The sequence below is a fragment of the Delphinus delphis genome, chromosome 8 (assembly GCF_949987515.2).
Source record: "Delphinus delphis chromosome 8, mDelDel1.2, whole genome shotgun sequence".
In the NCBI taxonomy this organism is placed as follows: domain Eukaryota; kingdom Metazoa; phylum Chordata; class Mammalia; order Artiodactyla; family Delphinidae; genus Delphinus; species Delphinus delphis.
Window position 1 is genome coordinate 25,833,223 of NC_082690.1, and position 19,881 is coordinate 25,853,103.

Sequence of the window (19,881 nt, forward strand, 5' to 3'; positions counted from 1 at the left end):
CTCTTTTTTTTTTAACATCTTTATTGGAGTATAATTGCTTTACAATGTTGTGTTAGTTTCTGCTTTATAACAAAGTGAATCAGCTACACATATACATATATCCCCATACCTCCTCCCTCTTACATCTCCCTCCCATCCTCCCTATCCCACCCCTCTAGGTGGTCACAAAGCACCCCTGGGGGGCAGGACACAAAGGAATTTTTGCAGTAACATGACTGGAACTTCTAAAATAATCCAAAATAAGGACCATAGTTTAGAAACCTACAATATGGTCAGACCTCTGAGGGTCAGTCAGCAGAGAACCCAACACATGATGAACACTTAAAGATTTTTTCCTTTCTTTGTTTAAATTGGAGTATTGTTTATGTTAGTTTCAGGTATACAGCATAGTGATTTAATATTTTTATAGATGATACTTTCAAGATTTTCTTAAAAATACTCTTCAACCTCACAAAAAGCAACACTTCTAAACTAACATTCTTCTGAAATGAGAACACATTCATCAGGCCTGTCATTCAGAACATCTATACCTCTTGTCCAGCTCCAATGTTCCCTGTGGTAAAAAGGACAGTCAGCAAGGAAATGTAATAAACTCATTATCTACTGTGCCTGCCACGCACAGGGCATGACTCTATGCAAAATAGCAGCTGTTAAAGAAAGAACAATCCAATGAAGGAAATGCTGGCACCTGGTAAAGGTTTCATATACCGATACTATTTATTAAAGGAAGAGAAAATGCATATTGTACAATTAGTTTATATGAACAGAGTGCTTCCCAGATGTTCAACTAAGCAATACTGTCCAATCCTTTAGGCCTACTATATGAAGAGAAATTAAGATGAAGCAAGGAGACTAAGATGATAAGGTGATGACTAGGAAATGAAAGCTCTTTTAGTTGCTTGATAAAGAAGGAAACAGTAACATAAATTCACAGGAACCAAAACTTTAATTCCTCCCAAAATGATCCTAGAGCAGCAGGTCTCAAATTTTCTAATCTCAGGAATGCTTTACACTCTTACAAATTATTGAAGACCCCCAAAGAGCTTTTGTTTATTGGATTATACCTATTAATATTTACCTTATTAGAAACTAAAACTGAGAAAAATCTAACATGTATTAATTTATTTAGTAAATCGACTATATATCATATATCATAAATAACATTTTTTATAAAAAAATAACTATCCTTCCCAAAACAAAACAAATTTAGTGAGAAGAGCACTGTTTCACATTTATGCAAACCTCTTTGATGTCTGGCTTAATGGAGACAGTTAAATTCTCATCTTTGCTTCTGCATTTGGTTTGCTGTGCTATGATGTTTGGCTGAAGTATATGAAGAAAATCTAGCTTCATACAGATACATAGTTGGAAAAGGGAGGAGTATTTTCATAGTCTTCAGATAATTGTGGCTATTCTCTGATACCTCACCAAAACTTCACTATACCTCATGAGAGAATGAGAGCAAAAATACCAGATAACATTTTGTAAGAACAGTTTTGATTTCATGAACTCCTGAATGGATCTTGGGAAAACCAGGATCTCTACACCACACTTTGCGAACTGCTGTCCTAGAGCATAGGTATTTGGTACCAGCTCATCAAACTTTCCCTTTCTTCCTTATAACTCCCTAGCAGAGAAAGATCCAGGAACACTGGAAAGTGAGATCACTTCCTTTTCACCATTATAAGAGGCAATCTCCCCTAAACACTCCATATTCATTAACATTGACTGTTTACTAAGAATTGGTCACCAGGAAAAAGCACTAGGGATACAAAGGATTCAAGAATAAATAAGCCCTATTTTTAGGGAGCTTCTAGTACAGCATGGCAGAGTATACATAAAATGACACCAATGCAATGTGATACTAAAACAGAATGGAGTATAATGTGCTATGGTAAAAAACATGAGGAAACAATTTCATCTAGGGTTGAACAGGGAAAAAGTTGTAAAGAGAAAAACACAATAAGTTAAATTTTAATAACCTGAATTTTTACAATGAATATTTTTGAAAATGTTTATTTTAACAAGATCACAGTTCATTAGGTTAATTTACTTATATCTTGATAAAAGATATTGAAATAAACCTATAGCTGATCTCTATATAGTTTTTATTTTTTAAAGTCCCTATTGGTAACAGAAAGGTTATACTTTGGAATACACAGTCATTTCAATCACATACCTTGAGAAAAGCTCCCCAATGTTTTCGAGCTCTCCAATGGCCTGCAATCTGCTAAGTGTAGGGTAGAGGGAATACACAGACTCAAGACTGCCCTTACACAACTCTTCCACTTCTTTAACTCTAGTGGCAGAAAAGACAAGACACTTAAAAACTAAGAAGAGGTTTGCAGGAAGATAAAAGTTGACTTCCCATTATAGGCCTTGGTGTGGATCTAATAATACTAACACTCACAAGCACAAGCATAAGGTAGTGGAAACAAAGTAAGCCTTGGAATTGTACAGACCTAATCTAAATCCCAGTTTTGCCAGTAATAGCTGAATAGCTTTGGGCACATTACTGGATTCCTCTGAACCCAGTTTTTTCACTTCCAGTTGAAAATTAAAGAATACATACAGAAAAAGCCTAACAAAGTGGCCACCACATGATAAGCACTTAAATGGTAGCAAGTATTACTTCTGTAATAAAGTACAGGATTTATTAGATCACAAATACTGTTAAACAAAAAATGTGTTACATTTGTTTAGCCTGTTAGAGTTAAGTTCTTTGTTGTGCATTATCTCATTTGTACCTCATAACAAGCCTTTAAGAATTGACCATTAGTCACCATTTTATAAAAAGGACACTAAACGTTAAAAGAGGTAAATGACACATAACTACTAGAGGAGAAAAGATTAAAATTCTCAGTACACTGGTCCCGGAAGAAAACAAAGGAATGGGAAACAAGAAGACCTTCTTCAGTGTTCTGCGTAAATAATTGATCAGGGCTCCCAAAGGGAATTTTATTTTTAAAGGTAGAATATATCTGAACCACATAAGCAAAGAAAAAGTTATTACATAAGAAAAAAATAACTTACACTTTATGTAAGTACCTAACATATGAGCATGCTCTTACATCTAAAACAAAAACTTAAAACGTAACATTGGTTATATATATATAAACATTTGTGTGTATATATATGTGTACATATACATATCAAGTGTGTATTAAAGAATTCTTTTGTACAAAATTTAAAATATGAAGTACAGAATACAATTATTAAGACAAGAATACTCATAATTCTTATGAAAACATGCTTGCAACAGATAAAATTCATCTGAGCACTCATTTCTCAGATATGTAAAAGCTATGAAATTCTTAATTGTTGAATATTTCCTCCCACTTTTGCACTACTTTGAGTTTCAACACTGACTAGTATGAATTATTAATTACACAGGGAATTTTTTTAAAGGAGGAAAAGGGAATGACAAGGAAACAACCTGACCACAGCCACCAGGTCTTACTCCTTCACCAGTGCAAATCCTTGTGTTGAAATTATTCTTCAAGTTTTCAGAAAAGAAGCCATGACATTAAATATTAAAATACAGTAACTCTTTCTTTTTATAATACCTGGCATATTTGAGACTTTCATAAAAAGTGGAGAATTCCCCATCTCTTAGAGACTGCAGAGCATTATACAATGATTCATGGTAACTGGTTCCTTCTATTCCTTTGCTGTGAAATAATTTTAAAAATAAAAGAAAAAGACATTTAAAAATAGAGACTCCTAAGATATGTATGCATAAACAGCTTCACCAAAAGGCAAAATTTTAAACTAAAATTAAGATATCTCCATTTTAAAAAATGCATTTCTAGAAAACTTGGTAAGAATTACAAAGAATTTTGTGGATCATTTAAATTCTTCAAGCAGAAAAAAGTGAATTTCTCAGATATTTTTCCTGGCTCTAAACATGTTATATTCTCATTTATTTATTTGATGAACACCTACTACGTGCCAGGCACTAGTCACCAGGTTCTAGATGCAGGGAATCCATTAGTGGACAAGTCAGATCAGGTCCCCATTCTCATGGAGTTTATGTTCTGGTTTGCAGATGGACAATAAATAAGAAAAATACCAGACAGTGACAAAGGACATATAGGAAAGTAAAATAGGGTAACAAAACAGAATGACTGGGTGGCTATTTTAGAATGGACAGTCAGAAAAGATGTATCTGAATATGTCACATTATTAAACTACAGTCTGAATGACAAGTAGCCACCTTCACGGTAACAGGGGAAAAAGAAGATATAAAAACAGCCGGGCTTGATGGAAAAAAACATGGGAGAAGTGCTATGTGGCTGAAATATAGTATGCAAGGGGAAAAACAGAATATGGAGATTCACAGAGACAAGTAGGAATCAGCTCACAGAGTAAAATGTTTTTAAAATATGAGTGCATATCTCTAATTTTACAGCAATCTAACAGTTTGAAATCTGAAAGACATTCTAATTAATGAAATTTTTTTCTATGAAAGTGATTAAACATACAATGAATACGATTTAATTTTTTTGCTTATATCATCAAAAGACTTTTTACATAAATACACAATCTTTTATTAGATTAGGTGTTTGGCTTTTCATTCAGAACACATGGTGATGGTATATGTAGGTTATAAACGTTTTCTTCCCGTGCTAGTGATTTAGCAGTGTTTTTTTTAATAAAACAAAATATTTCACAAATAAAGATAAACAGTCTTTCGTGTACCATCCAGCCAATAAAAGTGCCATCTAACTAAATAAAATGTTTGCAGCAGGAAGTGAGAAGGGAAACGCCTATATTTCTCTTTGGATTTATAAACAATAAGTGAATAAGATTCTCATGAGAAAATAATTTTTATATTTCTATTTTCAAAAATATCTTGAGGGTGGAGGTGCCCTAATATAAGAAGAGAGTGAAATTCAGCCTTACGTACACTTACTGCATACTGCTGTATTATTTAAGCATTTAGCTTACAGCATCTACAAAACATGAAAACATAACACCTGCTACATTCATAGAGCAAGATAAAAACAGTTCATTATTCATAGCTAGAGAAATGGCAATTAAAAATGTCTGAATTCTTCTTACTTGACAGAAATGCAGTGGTCCCACTGCATATTCCTCCATGCTACTTGGTAATGAAGTTCCTGTAGTTCAGCACACCACTCTTTATTTTCATGATCTAATCCCCTTAAATAGACGGAAAGGATATGGCAGAGTCCCAAATTCTGCAAGGCCTATGCAGGAGTTTAAAAAAAAAAAGGAATAAAAAATAACAGAATACTAGAGATACAAAAAACAGCAAACATAAAAAGTAACTTTCGGGCTTCCCTGGTGGCACAGCGGTTGAGAGTCTGCCTGCTAGTGCAGGGGACATGGGTTTGAGCCCTGGTCTGGGAGGATCCCACATGCCGCGGAGCAACTGGGCCCGTGAGCCACAACTACTGAGCCTGAGTGTCTGGAGCCTGTGCTCCGCAACAAGAGAGGCCGCGATAGTGAGAGGCCCGCACACCGCGATGAAGAGTGGCCCCTGCTTGCCACAACTGGAGAAAGCCCTCGCACAGAAACGAAGACCCAACACAGCAAAAAAATAAAAAATAAACTCCTACCCCCAACATCGTCTTTAAAAAAAAAAAAGGTAACTTTCACAATTTTAGTAGTTCACAACATCACTTAAAATGCCAACCTAAAACACAAAGATAGAGCTCAAAGGGTTCTGATATTGGATAAAAGAGTGGCTAAGGAATATTAGCCAGTAACAGAAATGACAACTCCTGGGACAAACTCTAGTGCAAGCTATGAGAAATAGTTTACATGAGGTTTTCCATACAAAGGACTTAATTCACTACCGGGCACATTGTACACAGTCAAGAAATGTCTTCTACTGTTAGCTAAGAAGATTATGACCAACAAATCTACACTATCTTTCAGGTCAGTGACTTTTCCAATTTACCTGTGTATCCCTCTGAGTTTTAATCCCAGTGCCTAAAAAAGAACCTTCAGTCTTACCTCTACAGTTTATCTGGTTGTGTAAATATTCCACTGACATACTGAAATAATCTGAGCACTACACTAGTAGTGCTTTACCAAAGCAGAAAAAAAAGTACCTGGATTATTCCTGCCTGGCGAGTTGAGGAGGAGATTGCTGTCTCAAGGTCATATGTTACTAGGGCTTTCCCCCACATTGCTTCATGTTCATATGTTCGCAGTCTATAAGAAAAGAGTTTTTAAATGCTTTTGAGTTTTACATACATGTAACTTCTTTCATAACAGAATGACTATAGCATTATCTATAAAAAAGCAATTTACCTAGTAAGGGGTTGTAATATTTTCCCTCCACCACAACCATAAAGACTATCTGGCTCTCCTATACTTCTGTAGATTTCTAAGAGCAGATCCTAAAAACATGGAAACAACAAAAATTGGAGGGGAAAACTATCAGTTTATGAATTCAGCAAATTTGAAATTATATCATTACCATCATGTAACTCCCAACTCTACATGTTATGTTATAAAAGTAAAATATAATGATATTTAAATATATACTAAAGATACTGATCAGCAACACAACAAACTGATCCCACACAACAGAATGACTGTGGACTACCTGACAAGAATTGCTCACGATTTAGTGAATTAGATAAGAAATAAATCCCAACCTAACAGGCTTCTAACACATGCAAAAATAATCATAAAAACAAAAGCAAAAAAAAAAAAAAAAAAGCAAACAATCCCATCAACAGCTAAAACTGACATGGGAAAACGAAGTCCTGCAAAGTCTGACTCTTGAAAACTGAGTTTGGTAAAAATACAAGCTGTAAAGGTTTTCTATGAGAGAAAATTCAAAGTTGCACTATGTTATAATTGGTAAAATGTGATATGGATAAAGAATTGGTTTGATGACTCAAAACTCTGTTATAAAATTCACTCAGGAAAGAATTGATTCTGCTTAAAATAATCTCAGTAAAATAAAAATTAAAATAGCAAACAAAACAGAAAGAAAAAAAGGAAAAAGAAAACAAAAATCAAAAAAGAAAACAGAAAATTAGAAACTGCATTGCAGAGAAAATTGATCAAGCAATTTAATTATCTTAATGGTACTTGCTCCAGGAAATACTTTCTAAACACAAATTGATATTGGCATAATTCTAGTAAATCAAACTGTTTCTATTCATAAACGTGAAATCAAGCCCTCAGTATTGGAACATTCAGTTCAGAAGCCTAGCACAGTGCCTGAAGCACAGGAGATACTCCAGAAACTCAGAAAAGAGGCTAAGACTATAAAGAAGCAAAAAAAGGAAAGAGAAAAATCAGGAGAATGGTATCAAAAAGGTAGATAGAACATATTTCAAGTAAGGCATGGTTGATGGTGTTAAGTGTTGATGAAACATTAAGGAAGAAGTTGAATGAAAGGTGACCGCTAGACTTAGTAACATGAAGTTTATGACTGACATTAGCAAGTGCTATTCAGTGGAGAGAGTAAAAGGAAGGAAATGGAGACAGGAAATACAGACAACTTTTTCACAAGGTTTGGCTGTGATGGAAAGGGAGAAAAAAACGATGTCACCTTTAAGAGAACATAGGGAAAAGGGAAATGATTTTGTGTCCGTTTGAAGGAGAATGTTTTTAATAAGTTTGAAAATTTGAATATGTTGAGGAGCACGGCACAATAAAAAAAATGTTCCTGAGAAAGAGTTGATGAAAAACAAAGCACAGAAAGAAGGACAGAAGGAGAAACTTTCTCTGCTTTAACAAGAGGAAAGATTACAATGGCAGCAGATGCAGGGAGATTTCTATGTTTGACAGTGGGATGTGGTGGGACTTCCTATAATGTCCCCTATTTTTTCCAAGAAGTAGGAGAAGAGACAAACAAAAGACAGAGAAGAGAACATCAGAGGTTTAAGCAAACTGAAGAAGATGAAACTCATTTTAGAGGAATTAGGTGACCAAAGAAATTCAGTAAGAATGGGTCAATTTAAGAGTAAACATTAAAAAATTTACAGAAGAAGCAATCTGCCCTGAGATGTGACATACAATAAACAAGTAAACAAATAAAAATATAATTATAAATGTTAAGTGCTACAAAGAAAATGAACAGAGTACTGTAGGAGAAAATACATGGTATAAATTCACCCTATGAGACAGGTGGTTTTACTTCCATCTTTCAGATAAAGGAACTCAAGGTTGGAAAGGTTAAGTCATTTGTGCAAGATTACACAACTAAGTGGTTGAGTCAGGGTTATAACTCCAGTTTGTCTACTCCAAGGCCTAAGCCTCAAACCATGAATTTATGTATATGACAGTCCAAAAAGGTAACTTCAGTTTGAAAATCAAATGACAAATCAAATCTATACAGTCTCTATAACAAAATAATAGTCCAAAGTATAAAACAAATATTATCACTTATAATAAGGTCAATAATATTTACCTGTAAACTTATTCCAGTTTCTTCCTTACTTTTTTCACTCAAACTGGAAATAGTTGTACTCTGGCTTCCTTCTTCAAACGTAAGACTTCTGTTTGTCACAAGAGCACCTCTTTTAATGGGAATATACTATTTTTAAGCTTGCTAATACATATACCATACACTTTGACAGAAAAAACTAACAAAGATTACAAATAAAATATAATGAACCATTTATATTTAAAAACAATACCAGTTAGACCTAGAATAGAAAAGGAATTTGTTAGTATTAATTCTTTGAATGAGAATTACATTTGAATGACAGTCTCGTTTATGGGAAGGCTATATGCCAAAATATGCTTATTTACAGAGCTTAAAAATAGAGAAGTCCCTGAGTTCAATTCCTAAATGTTCTGTCAGTGGTTTTACCTGAAGTTTAACCTCATTAATAAACACAGGCACACAAAATTAAGACCGTACTTGAGACACCACTTAACACTTGATAATTTGGCAAAAATTAAGAAGTCTGATAATATTAAGTGTTAAAAAGGAAGTGGATCAGTAACAACCAAGGTAATAACACTAGTAAGTGATAGTCAGAATTAGAATTCAATTTCTCTACTCCAAGGCCTCAGCTTTACATATGCATATGATACTCAATCCTATAAATAATTTCAATTCTAAAACCATGCCAGCTATACAATGTTTATGACAATAATAATCCAATGTATAAAATAAATACTATCATAAGTGATGTTATCTCTATTATTTACCTATACTTATTTCAGTTTCTTCTTTACTTTTTTTACTCAAACTAGAAATAGTGGTAGTTTGAATCCCTTCTTTAAATGTGAAGCTTCCTACTGAGCCACTTCTTCGTGAACTACATTTCTGAGTTGGTATAACCACTTTAAAAACCAATTTGGCACTATCTTATAAGACTGAAAATTTGTATACCCTGCAACCCAATAATTCTACACCTATCATTAACAGGGGAATGGTTAAATGAATTGTGGCATATTCTCCCACTGGTATATTATGTGGCAGTGACAAATTAATGAACCACAGCAACACACAACATAGACAAATCTTACCAAAAAACTGAGGGAAAAAAACAAGTTGTAGGAAAGCACACATATAACTTCTTAGGAAGCTCAAAAATAAGGAAACTAAACTATATTTATGGGTTTCTACTCACATGAAAACAGTATCATCCAAACAAATGAGCAACACAAAACATGAGATAACATTTACTTCTTGGAGGAGCACAGAGGGGTGGGATAGAGGAGACCCACTGACAAAATGGCACTGACAACATTCTATTTTGCTTTATAACCTTTATATGTAAATATTACATATATTTTCCTTATTGGTAAGTTATGCAGAAAAAAGTTTTTAGAGGAGAAACTTGGAAAGTAGGAACAACAGTATTAGAGTCTATGATTTTGAGTCTAGAGCTATAATTCATCTAGGCAAAAAACAGAGTTGCCAGGACTTCTGTCAGGCATTGCCTTAGGTATTAGGAATACTAAAATGACTGAGGTGTGAACTACGACCGGTTGTCTAAATCCTGTTTGAAGGAGTTTTGATTTCTTTCTAAAAAAAATTATGGATACTAACTTTGAAGGCTCATACTTTCTCAGGAGCAAGTTAACAAATAAAACTCTGTATGTATTCCTGAATACCTAGTATAAGGCATTTTGCTATTAACTAACTCGAATAGAAAACCTAAGAGAGCAATTCAGTTTTCTGACCTGACAGTGTTTGTAAACTGTTGATCTGTATTTTGCTTTTATACTTTTCCTGATCACTTTAGATTTATAAAAGTCTCAGTTCACCTGAGTCACTGAAGAAAATTAGCATTCCCTGCCCTCTCTATACACCTTATGTCTGTTTGCCCTCCCCTTCCCATCAGGCATCTGAAAACAAAAAAAATCAAAATCAGACTGTCAAAGCAAACAGCAAGCCCCATTTGTCAAGCACTTTTCCCCTAAAGTTAACAAAAATAAAATCCAGGCACTCCTGTTTGTTAAACAAGCAATTTTGCAAAAATGTCCCACATTCTATATGATCACCTATCCTCAAATTAAAAGAGCTTTTATTTATACTCAAATAAGAGCTCAGTTATTCACTCCTGATTAGTAAAAAAATATTATTCTATGGAACCAAGATACCGAGGCACATTCAGATTAAAACTACTACTACTAAGTATGCAGGATTTTTGCCAAATTTTTAAGATCAAGAGTAGGCAAAAATCAATTTCTTACTCATTTCATACTTAAAGGACAACATATCAATACTTGTCTTTGTACAAAGTCTAAGTGATCACAAACATATCACTTATACATTATACAAATGATCTACATATTGTAGATTTTTAATTGTTTTCAATTGAAAAGTAGAAATTAAAACAAACCAGAGAGTTAAGAAATCAGTCCAAGCCTACTAAGTTAATTATATTTGAACTAGGCTCTGAATTCCGGTTCCCGGTTTTTCACAGTCCAAAAACCATACTGCTTCTAGCTTAATGACAATCCAAAGTAGAAATTATAAGTAGCAAGCATAAGAAATGCATCAATATAACACCTCTTTGCTAATTTTGTAATATGAGTGATTTTGTGGTGGAAAAGTGAGGATAACTATAAAAATAAACACTAAGCTATTTGAAATAAAGACTTGAGAAGGGCAGTTGGGACAATAAACTGTATATTTTTTACTCTTCGACTTTCCTGGCTATTTTTTGCTTTTCCCTATTATCTAAGATACTTGTTAGACTTTTATGAAAGTTCTAACTCAGAGGAAAAGCAAATTAAAGTAGTAGAGATACGGGTAGATAAAATAATGAAAGTGATTTAGTCACAGAAAGCAATCAGTTACATTACTTCTAGTCAATAAGTAAAATGGATCTTCAATAAACTGAGGGAATAGTGGTAAACAATTTAACTGAAGTTAGAGAATCACTCAACCATTTGAAAAATAATTATTGATCACATATTAAGTTCCCAATGCTAGTTACTATGGGGAATACAGAGGAAAATAAGGATGATCTCTGTCCCCCAGGAGCTTGCTATGTGTATAATTTTTATAATTCTTAAGTAATAAACATCTCTATTTCAGAGGAGAATTGCTTATTTCTTTAAAAAATTTTTATTATCATTTCTCTTTAAAAGGTAGACACCGTCTATCTAAAATATCTTTTAAATGGGAGTGGCAGTAAACAAATGTTTAATATATACCTTTAATGAAACAATGTCAACACCAATTTTACAAACAAAAACTTCCAAATTCCATTACCTTTTCTCTTGATCATCCATATTCTTCTTATCTGCATAGATTTCTGCATAGAGCAATGCTGTAAAATGAGCAGCACAAGACTGAGCTACCTTGGCAACCTCTAGATAATTCAATTCCAGCCAGAAAGCATCATCAAAAACTGTTCCTGAAGAAGGTCTAAAGAAAAAAATTTAAATATCTAGTCATGTCCATTTCTTTAACTTAAATGCCAAAAGAAAAGTATGTTGATATAGAATCCAATGGTAGCAAATGCTAGTTAGAAAGAAAATGACATTTAAATAACCAAAAACAACATACCCCCAATATATAACTATGAACATCTAACATAACATAGCTGAAGAGCTCTGTCACTCTTTTTGGATCACACACCTCTTAGAAAGTCTGATGAAAGCTATGAACCATCATCCCATACAAATTTGGGGTTCATATACGGCCTCCACTGAGGGATCCATCGATCATAGGCTAAGAATAGGCTATACAGAATAACTAATAACACATACACGAGTGTTTTTAAATGGCCAATTCAATGAAAATATTGTTTCTTCTAAGACACATTTACATGTCTTTCCTATTGCTGTTAATTTTCTTCTTAGTTGCCTAGGTTGAGGTTATTTTAAAAAAATCTTCCACTGTGATAACAATAGGCCATAACTGGAAGGGACCGTGATATTATCTTTTTCAAAACAAACATTATAGAGATGTGACATGGTAGTGGTTAAGAGCACTGGTATTAGCGTAGGATACTCTAGCTAGGTTCAAATCCAGCTGGTTCACCTACTACAAGCGGTATGAATTTTGGCAACTTAACTTCTTAAGGCTCAATTTCTTCATTTGTAAAACGCAGAAACAATATATACCTCAGAGAATAGTTGTAATGAGTAAATAATGCTTACAAAGCTGGTGAATAAAGTGCCTATCACATAGCCAAGACTTAATTGTAGCTGTTCTGAGAAATGTGAACCTGAACTCAGGTCCTTACCCTTTATTCTATGTCCCAGTCATATTCTCTCAAGGAATCTTCCTCAAGGTCGTATTTGGAATAATTAATGTTGAGAAACGTTATCTTCTCCAAGGCCAACTAATGTCAATACCACTCTAACTCAATGATAAATAAAAAATGAATGATTCAGAAACTGCCTCCCAACACTGAGAAAAGACATGTTTCCAGCTATAGTTAAAGCTTCTTATGGGCTTTCTCACAAGAGGATTCAATACAAAACAATATGGTGAATCAGTAACTTTCTAACCAGAAACACAAACCCTGAAAGGTCTAACACTTCTTTTTCTAAGAATGGGATGGAAAGGAATGAGGGGGATATAGAGGAATTAATTTTTAAGATGTAAATGCATTTAGGTTAAACAATTTTTCAGTTTTCCCCTACCATTCCCTCCCATTTTTATCAACCACTGCCACTACCACCAAACAAACTAATGAGACATCAATGACTACCTATTACATTATTTAGACCTACTACATTATTTCTTCAAAGTTCTGGTCAACTCTGGAGCAGTACAGATCAGTCAGACCATCCTCTCTAGAAATTCCTGCACTCACTGTTAAAAATCTCAAGAGAAATAATAGGAACAAAAATACTATATTATAAAGCAATCGAGAAAATAAACACTGCTATAGCACAGCATCACTATACAGAACCACAGATTTTGAAGACCATGGTACACAGTAAAGAAACTTATGTTTCATAATAAAGATACATGCAGGAGGTTTTACATAACTCTAGCTACTTCTGAGACAAAATGTAAAGAGAAACGTTAAAAGAGGAGTAATGCAACTAAAAGTAACCTGGAAAATCACTTACTCCTTTCCTTCACTGTAAATGAAATAAACTAAAGCCCCCAAAGAGTGAATGATTTAGCAAAGATAACATTGTTACTATTACAGTTGGGGGTCAGAGTTCCTATAGTATTCAATATCTTGTAATTTATTTCATAATAACCCATAATGGAAAATAATCTGAAAAAAACCACATATATATAACTGAATCACTTTGCTGAACACCTGAAACTAACACAATATTGTAAATCAACTATACTTCCATGAAAAAGAAAAAGAATTCAGAGTTCCTGACATTGATTTCACCAAAGTGCCACCCTAAATATGGATTATTACAAGGAGATATAAGCATCACACATATTAAATACAGCAACTTGCAGTAGCATTACCTCAAAGAATCATGTTAAAATTCAGCCAGCAATAACAAGTTACACTTCTAAATCCCCAACTCAAGAACCAATAGTTACATTACCTCTTTTGTCTCCTCATGTAGTCCACAACAGCAAGCATTGTTCTTTGTGATTTTTTATCCAAATTGCATCGGAAAAAGTGCTCTGACTCTGAAAAACAAAGATTATGTCCTCTCAGTCCCAGGCAGACTTGCTTAAGCACTTTCTCCCTTTTGTTTGTGTATCTGTCTTCCTCTACACTATAAGGTTCTAGCACAAAATTGGTTTTCAATAAATGGAATTTAATGGCATTTCTTTTTCTTTTAAAAGAAACTATTGAGCTTAAAAAAACTGAGAATTTAATAGTAATTTATATTTTATTTCTGAAGAGGACTAATTCATTGATTCAAAAACTATTTACCTAGGATTTTTCAGTGTACTAGGGGCTCAATATACAACCATATAACAAAGACTATTTGTGACCACACAGAACTCACCAACTAGCCTAAGAAACTTTTTTTTTTTTTTTTGCGGTACACGGGCCCCTCACTGTTGCGGCCTCTCCCGTTGCGGAGCACAGGCTCCGGATGCTGTTAGCCAATAAAAAGGAACATACATAAATAATAAAACAGAGCAAAGTAAAGTTTAAATGGCAACACGGTCATGTCATATAAAGGCTGTGGTAGTGAAAGTAAAAGGAAGTAATCGGGAGAATCGAGTAATCACAACCTATGTCAAAGCGACTGGAACCATAGTCAAGGTTGGGAAGAATAATTTAGTTGCAGCAAAATATCACATTAACTCAATACTATTCTTATAATTATGTTGGTCTTGAAGTACAGTAAGTGAATTTGTACCTAGTTTTATGTTTGTACATAAAATACATTAGTAATATGCATCAATATTAAAGACAGTAAGTTAACATTACAAATCTGTAAACATTTTCCTTTTTTCAAATTTAGGTTTGAAAATCTGACCCATGATGAGCCCTCAACTATGTATATATGTATTATGTGTACCCAATTCCTCATTGAATTTTTCCTGCAATCAGCTCTTAGCATGGGAAATACTTCTTATATAGCATGGAAGGAAAGTAGGTTATAAAAGTAAGTAAAGCATAATCCAATTTTTGTTTTAAAAAACTGATGTATAGGGCTTCCCTGGTGGCGCAGTGGTTGAGAGTCCGCCTGCTGATGCAGGGGACACAGGTTCGTGCCCCGGTCCGGGAGGATCCCACATGCCGCGGAGCGGCTGGGCCCGTGAGCCATGGCCACTGGGCCTGTGCGTCCGGAACCTGTACTCTGCAACGGGAGAGGCCACAGCAGTGAGAGGCCCGTGTACCGCAAAAACAACAACAACAACAACAAAAAAAACTGATGTATATATACCAAATGTTAATTGTAGTTATCCTAGATGACAGAATTATGGGTAATTTAATTTGTTTAATTTATGCCAATTTTTCTGTATTTCCCACAATAAATATGATTTTATTAAAAAAAAAGTTGCTTTTAAAAAATGAGTTGGCCATAGCTCTAATATAAAATTCCATCACATCTCCAGCACAGTACCTATAATATGTGGTTGCATTCATTTGTCTGCTGTTTCAGTTACAAGAATGTAGGGCTATGTCTTGCTCACATCCTCACTGCCAGTGCCAAGCATGGTGCTTAACATACACTGAATGCTCAATTAGTTGCTCCATTAATAGTAGTCAATATTTACTGAAGGGATACTATGCATCAAGTATACTAGTTGTTTTACATACATTACCTCATCAAAAACTTGCTACAACTTTTATCTCCATTATACAGATAAGAGAACAGATGATTAGAGGTTATGGAATTAAGCCTACAAGGGCCTTGATGGGATTCAAACTATTTTTCCCTAGAACTGAGATGTTAACAGTATAAATTTGAGAAATTTAACAGAATACCTGAATCCAAATTTGCAGGAGTTGTGGATCGGCTTGTTTCTGAGCAGTGTCTGAAACAGTTAGTGAAAAATCCCTGAATGTGTGTAGAAAGCAGATTTCTCCATGATTCATTTGTATCTTGGATTAAAATGTCATGGATCAAGTATGGAAGCACAGTCTGACAAAAGTCAGTTTTCACCTAGAATATACAAATACATCCAGTCAATAGTTTTCAGTAAAAATATTTTACTTAAAATTTTCATTCCCTGTTACTGACATATTAAGCTTTTTTAAAAAATGACAGATGAATCTGTCATGAACTCTATGTACTACTAAAAAACATACAAAAAACATGTGTACTAGGTAGTGTTAAAAAAAAATCAAACTAACCTAGAATATCTAAATCAAACCTATACATTACACTGCAAGTGTTCATTTTCAGTCTAGGCCACTTGCATATAATAAAATAGGACATTGTTGACAAATGAAATTACGTCACTACTGTAAAAAAAATTTCACAGTTGAAAAGTGTTACTAATAACAGAAGCAGTTTTCTAATTTGATAAAAGGGAAAATGGGGATCAAAATTTAAGAGAAAAGCTGAAAATTTGATTTTTGTACATTTTCTACATTCAGTGAAGAGCTACAACAGTCATGTTAAAATGTTTACTTTTTAATAAACCCCAATTTCTGGGCATAAAATTAGGGTACTTATTTGTGGTATACTCCAAAGTATAGAAAACTACTTTAATATATGTGATACATTAAAACAGTACTCAACTTTATTTTTGCCAAGACATCATCATGAAACAGATTATTGATTACCAATTGTACACTTTTTCCCTTTCAAACTAAAGACAAACCAAAAAGCCAGTTTTGGGGCTTCCCTGGGGGTGCAGTGGTTGAGAGTCTGCCTGCCGATGCAGGGGACACGGGTTCGTGCCCCAGTCCAGGAAGATCCCGCATGCCACAGAGCGGCTAGGCCCGTGAGCCATGGCCGCTGAGCCTGCGCGTCCGGAGCCTGTGCTCCACAACGGGAAAGGCCACAACAGTGAGAGGCCCGCGGTACCACAAAAAAAAAAAAAAAAAAAAAAGCCAGTTTTGGAAATACAGAAGTTAAGTAACTAAGAATTGTGTGTGTGTGTGTGTATGTGTGTGTGTGTGTGTGTGAGAATGTATATTTGGAACATTTTATCTTCTGGCCCAAAGTCAGAATGTTCTAAAAATCTTACGGGCTTCCCCAGTGGCGCAGCGGTTAAGACTCCACCTGCCAATGCAGGGGACACGGTTCGAGCCTTGGTCCGGGAGGATCCCACATGCCACTGAGCAACTGTGTGCCACAACTATGGAGCTTCGCTCTGGAGTCCATGAGCCACAGCTGCTGAGCCTGTGTGCCGCAGCTGCTGAAGCCCACATGCCTGGAGCCCATGCTCCGCAAAGGGAGAGGCCACCACAATGAGAAGCCCACGCACTGCGACCACGAGTGGCCTCTGCTCGCCACAGCTGGAGAGGGTCCGTGCGCAGCAACAGAGACCCAACACAGCCAAAAATTAAAAAAATAATAAAATAAAATAAATTTATTTTTTAAAAAAGTGTTTAAAAAATCTTAGGTTTATTCATTAATGAGAAATGAGTTGTGTGTGTATCCAGGGTATCACTCACTTTTTTTTTCAGATGTTATTTATTATATCAAACACATGTTAGGGTGCTTAACTCTATGCCAGTATGGCAGACAGAGGCAGGATCAGCATGCAGTGCAGAAGGTTTACTAGGGAGTGCTCTTGGGATCAATGTCTGTAGAAGGAAGGGAAGGAAGAAGCAGGACTGGAGTGAGGGAAAAGCTGGGGTATGGTGCGGCAGCAACAAAGGCCTCCACCAACCCTGTGGGGAGCTCAGAAGCTGAGATGGACCTTCAGAGCCGTCTTGAGTTGTGGTAATGGTACAGAGCTTTTATACTCTAAGGTCAACCAGTCATTGAATGCAGGTTGCCCTGGGAATAGGGTATGATTTGGGGTGAAGCAACTCTCTATTATCAAGGCAATTCTGAAGGGTGTTCTAGCTGGTAGCACTTGCAGCAGCTGAGGGAATAAGTCCTCTGAACTGCTACGAACGCAGTGTAGTACTGCAGAGTGTGATGATTTATTCACTGTTAACATTTTCTCTGTAGAAACAAAGACTGCTTTACAAACTGCTTTCAATAGGGTACTTTACCAAAATATTCACTTCTTTATCAGTTATTTTTAATTGGTAGATGTTTAACTAGTCAGATATTTTGTTTTCATACTTCTGTTGAATCATGCTTGACAGTATTATAAATTAGGTTAGCTTTTAAAGTCTTAGAGCATCATCACATTGTGTTGTTTTAGATGATACATTTGATAAAAGCGTATAAACTTTTTGTTTGACCTTGGCAGGTACCATTACTCTCTAATGAAATAAATGGTAGTGTACCCCCCAAAATAAAAAAGCAATGCTAACTGCAACCACACCTCTTTTCTCACTCAAGAAAGCATGTCACAGAATTCAAGCAGAAAAAGCTTTCGACAAAATGCAACACCCATTTAGGATAAAAACTCTCCAGAGGGAGAGGGAACCTACCTCAACATAATAAAGGGCATATATGACAAACCCACAGCAAACATCTTTCTCAATGGTGAAAAACTGAAAGCATTTCCTTTAAGATCAGGCACAAGACAAGGATATCCACTCTCACCACTCTTATTCAACACAGTACTGGAAGTTCTAGCCACGGCAATCAGAGAGGAAAAAGAAATAAAAGGAATCCAAATTGGAAAAGAAAAAGTAAACTGTCACTGTTTGCAGATGACATGACACTACTATACACAGAAAACTCTAAAGATGCTATCAGAAAATTACTAGAGCTAATCAATGAATTTGTTAAAGTTGCAGGGTACAAAATTAATACACAGAAATCCCTTGCATTCCTATACACTAACAACAAAAGATCAGAAAGAAAAATCAAGGAAACAATCCCATTTACCATCGCATCAAAAAGAACAAAACACCTAGGAATAAATCTACCTAAGGAGGCAAAAGACCTGTACTCAGAAAACTATAAGACACTGATGAAAGAAATCAAAGATGACACAAACAGATGGAGAGATATATCATGCTCTTGGATTGGAAGAATCAATATTGTCAAAATGACTATACTACCAAAAGCAATCTACAGATTCAGTGCAATCTCTATCAAATTACCAACGGCATTTTTCACAGATTTAGAACAAAGAATTTTACGATTTGTATGGAAACACAAAAGACCACAAATAGCCAAAGCAATCTTGAGAATGAAAAACAGAGCTGGAGAAATCAGGCTCCCTGAGTTCAGATGAAACTACAAAGCTACAGTAATCAAAATAGCATGGTACTGGCACAAAAACAGGAATAGAGATCACTGGAACAGGATAGAAAGTCCAGAGATAAACCCACACACCTATGGTAACCTAATCTATGACAAGGGAGGCAAGAATATACAATGGAGAAGACAGTCTCTTCAATAAGTGGTGCTGGGAAAACTGGACAGCTACATGTAAAAGAATGAAATTAAAACACTCTCTAACACCATAGACAAAAATAAGCTCAAAATGGATTAAAGACCTAAATGTTAAGGCCAGATACTATAAAACTCTTAGAGGAAAACACAGGCAGAACACTCTCTGACATAAATCACAGCAAGATCTTTTTTGATCCACTTCTTAGAGCAATGAAAATAAAAACAAAAATAAACAAATGGGACCTAATTAAACTTTTAGCTTTTGCACAGCAAAAGAAACCATAAACAAATGAAAAGACAACCCACAGAATGGGAGAAAATATTTGCAAATGAAGCAACAGACAAGGGATTATGCTCTAAAATATACAAATAGGCCATACAGCTCAATATCAAAAAAACAAACAACTCAATCAAAACAAATGAGCAAAATATCAAAATAGACATTTCTCCAAAGAAGACATACAGATGGCCAAAAAGCATATGAAAAGATGCTTAACATCACTAATTATCAGAGAAATGCAAATTAAAACTACAATGAGGTATCACTTCACAACAGTCAGAACGGCCATCATCAAAAAATGTACAAACAATAAGTGCTGG

General features: G+C 34.9%; 1 protein-coding gene across 2 annotated transcripts in view; it reads right to left on the reverse strand.

The window, feature by feature from the left end:
- Window positions 1–19,881, reverse strand: part of ATM (ATM serine/threonine kinase) — a 140,176-nt gene that overhangs the window by 39,883 nt on the left and 80,412 nt on the right. The window contains exons 37-45 of one of the 2 annotated variants that reach the window (XM_060018006.1): window positions 15,789–15,966; window positions 13,939–14,026; window positions 11,675–11,830; window positions 8,405–8,492; window positions 6,286–6,374; window positions 6,084–6,186; window positions 5,065–5,213; window positions 3,567–3,671; window positions 2,180–2,299 (exon numbers count right to left, since the gene is read on the reverse strand). In XM_060018006.1, coding sequence (XP_059873989.1) covers window positions 2,180–2,299; window positions 3,567–3,671; window positions 5,065–5,213; window positions 6,084–6,186; window positions 6,286–6,374; window positions 8,405–8,492; window positions 11,675–11,830; window positions 13,939–14,026; window positions 15,789–15,966 — 1,076 coding nt within the window. Of the gene's footprint in view, window positions 1–2,179; window positions 2,300–3,566; window positions 3,672–5,064; window positions 5,214–6,083; window positions 6,187–6,285; window positions 6,375–8,404; window positions 8,514–11,674; window positions 11,831–13,938; window positions 14,027–15,788; window positions 15,967–19,881 lie in introns of both variants that reach the window. The other variant, XM_060018005.1, reaches the window with a different exon arrangement.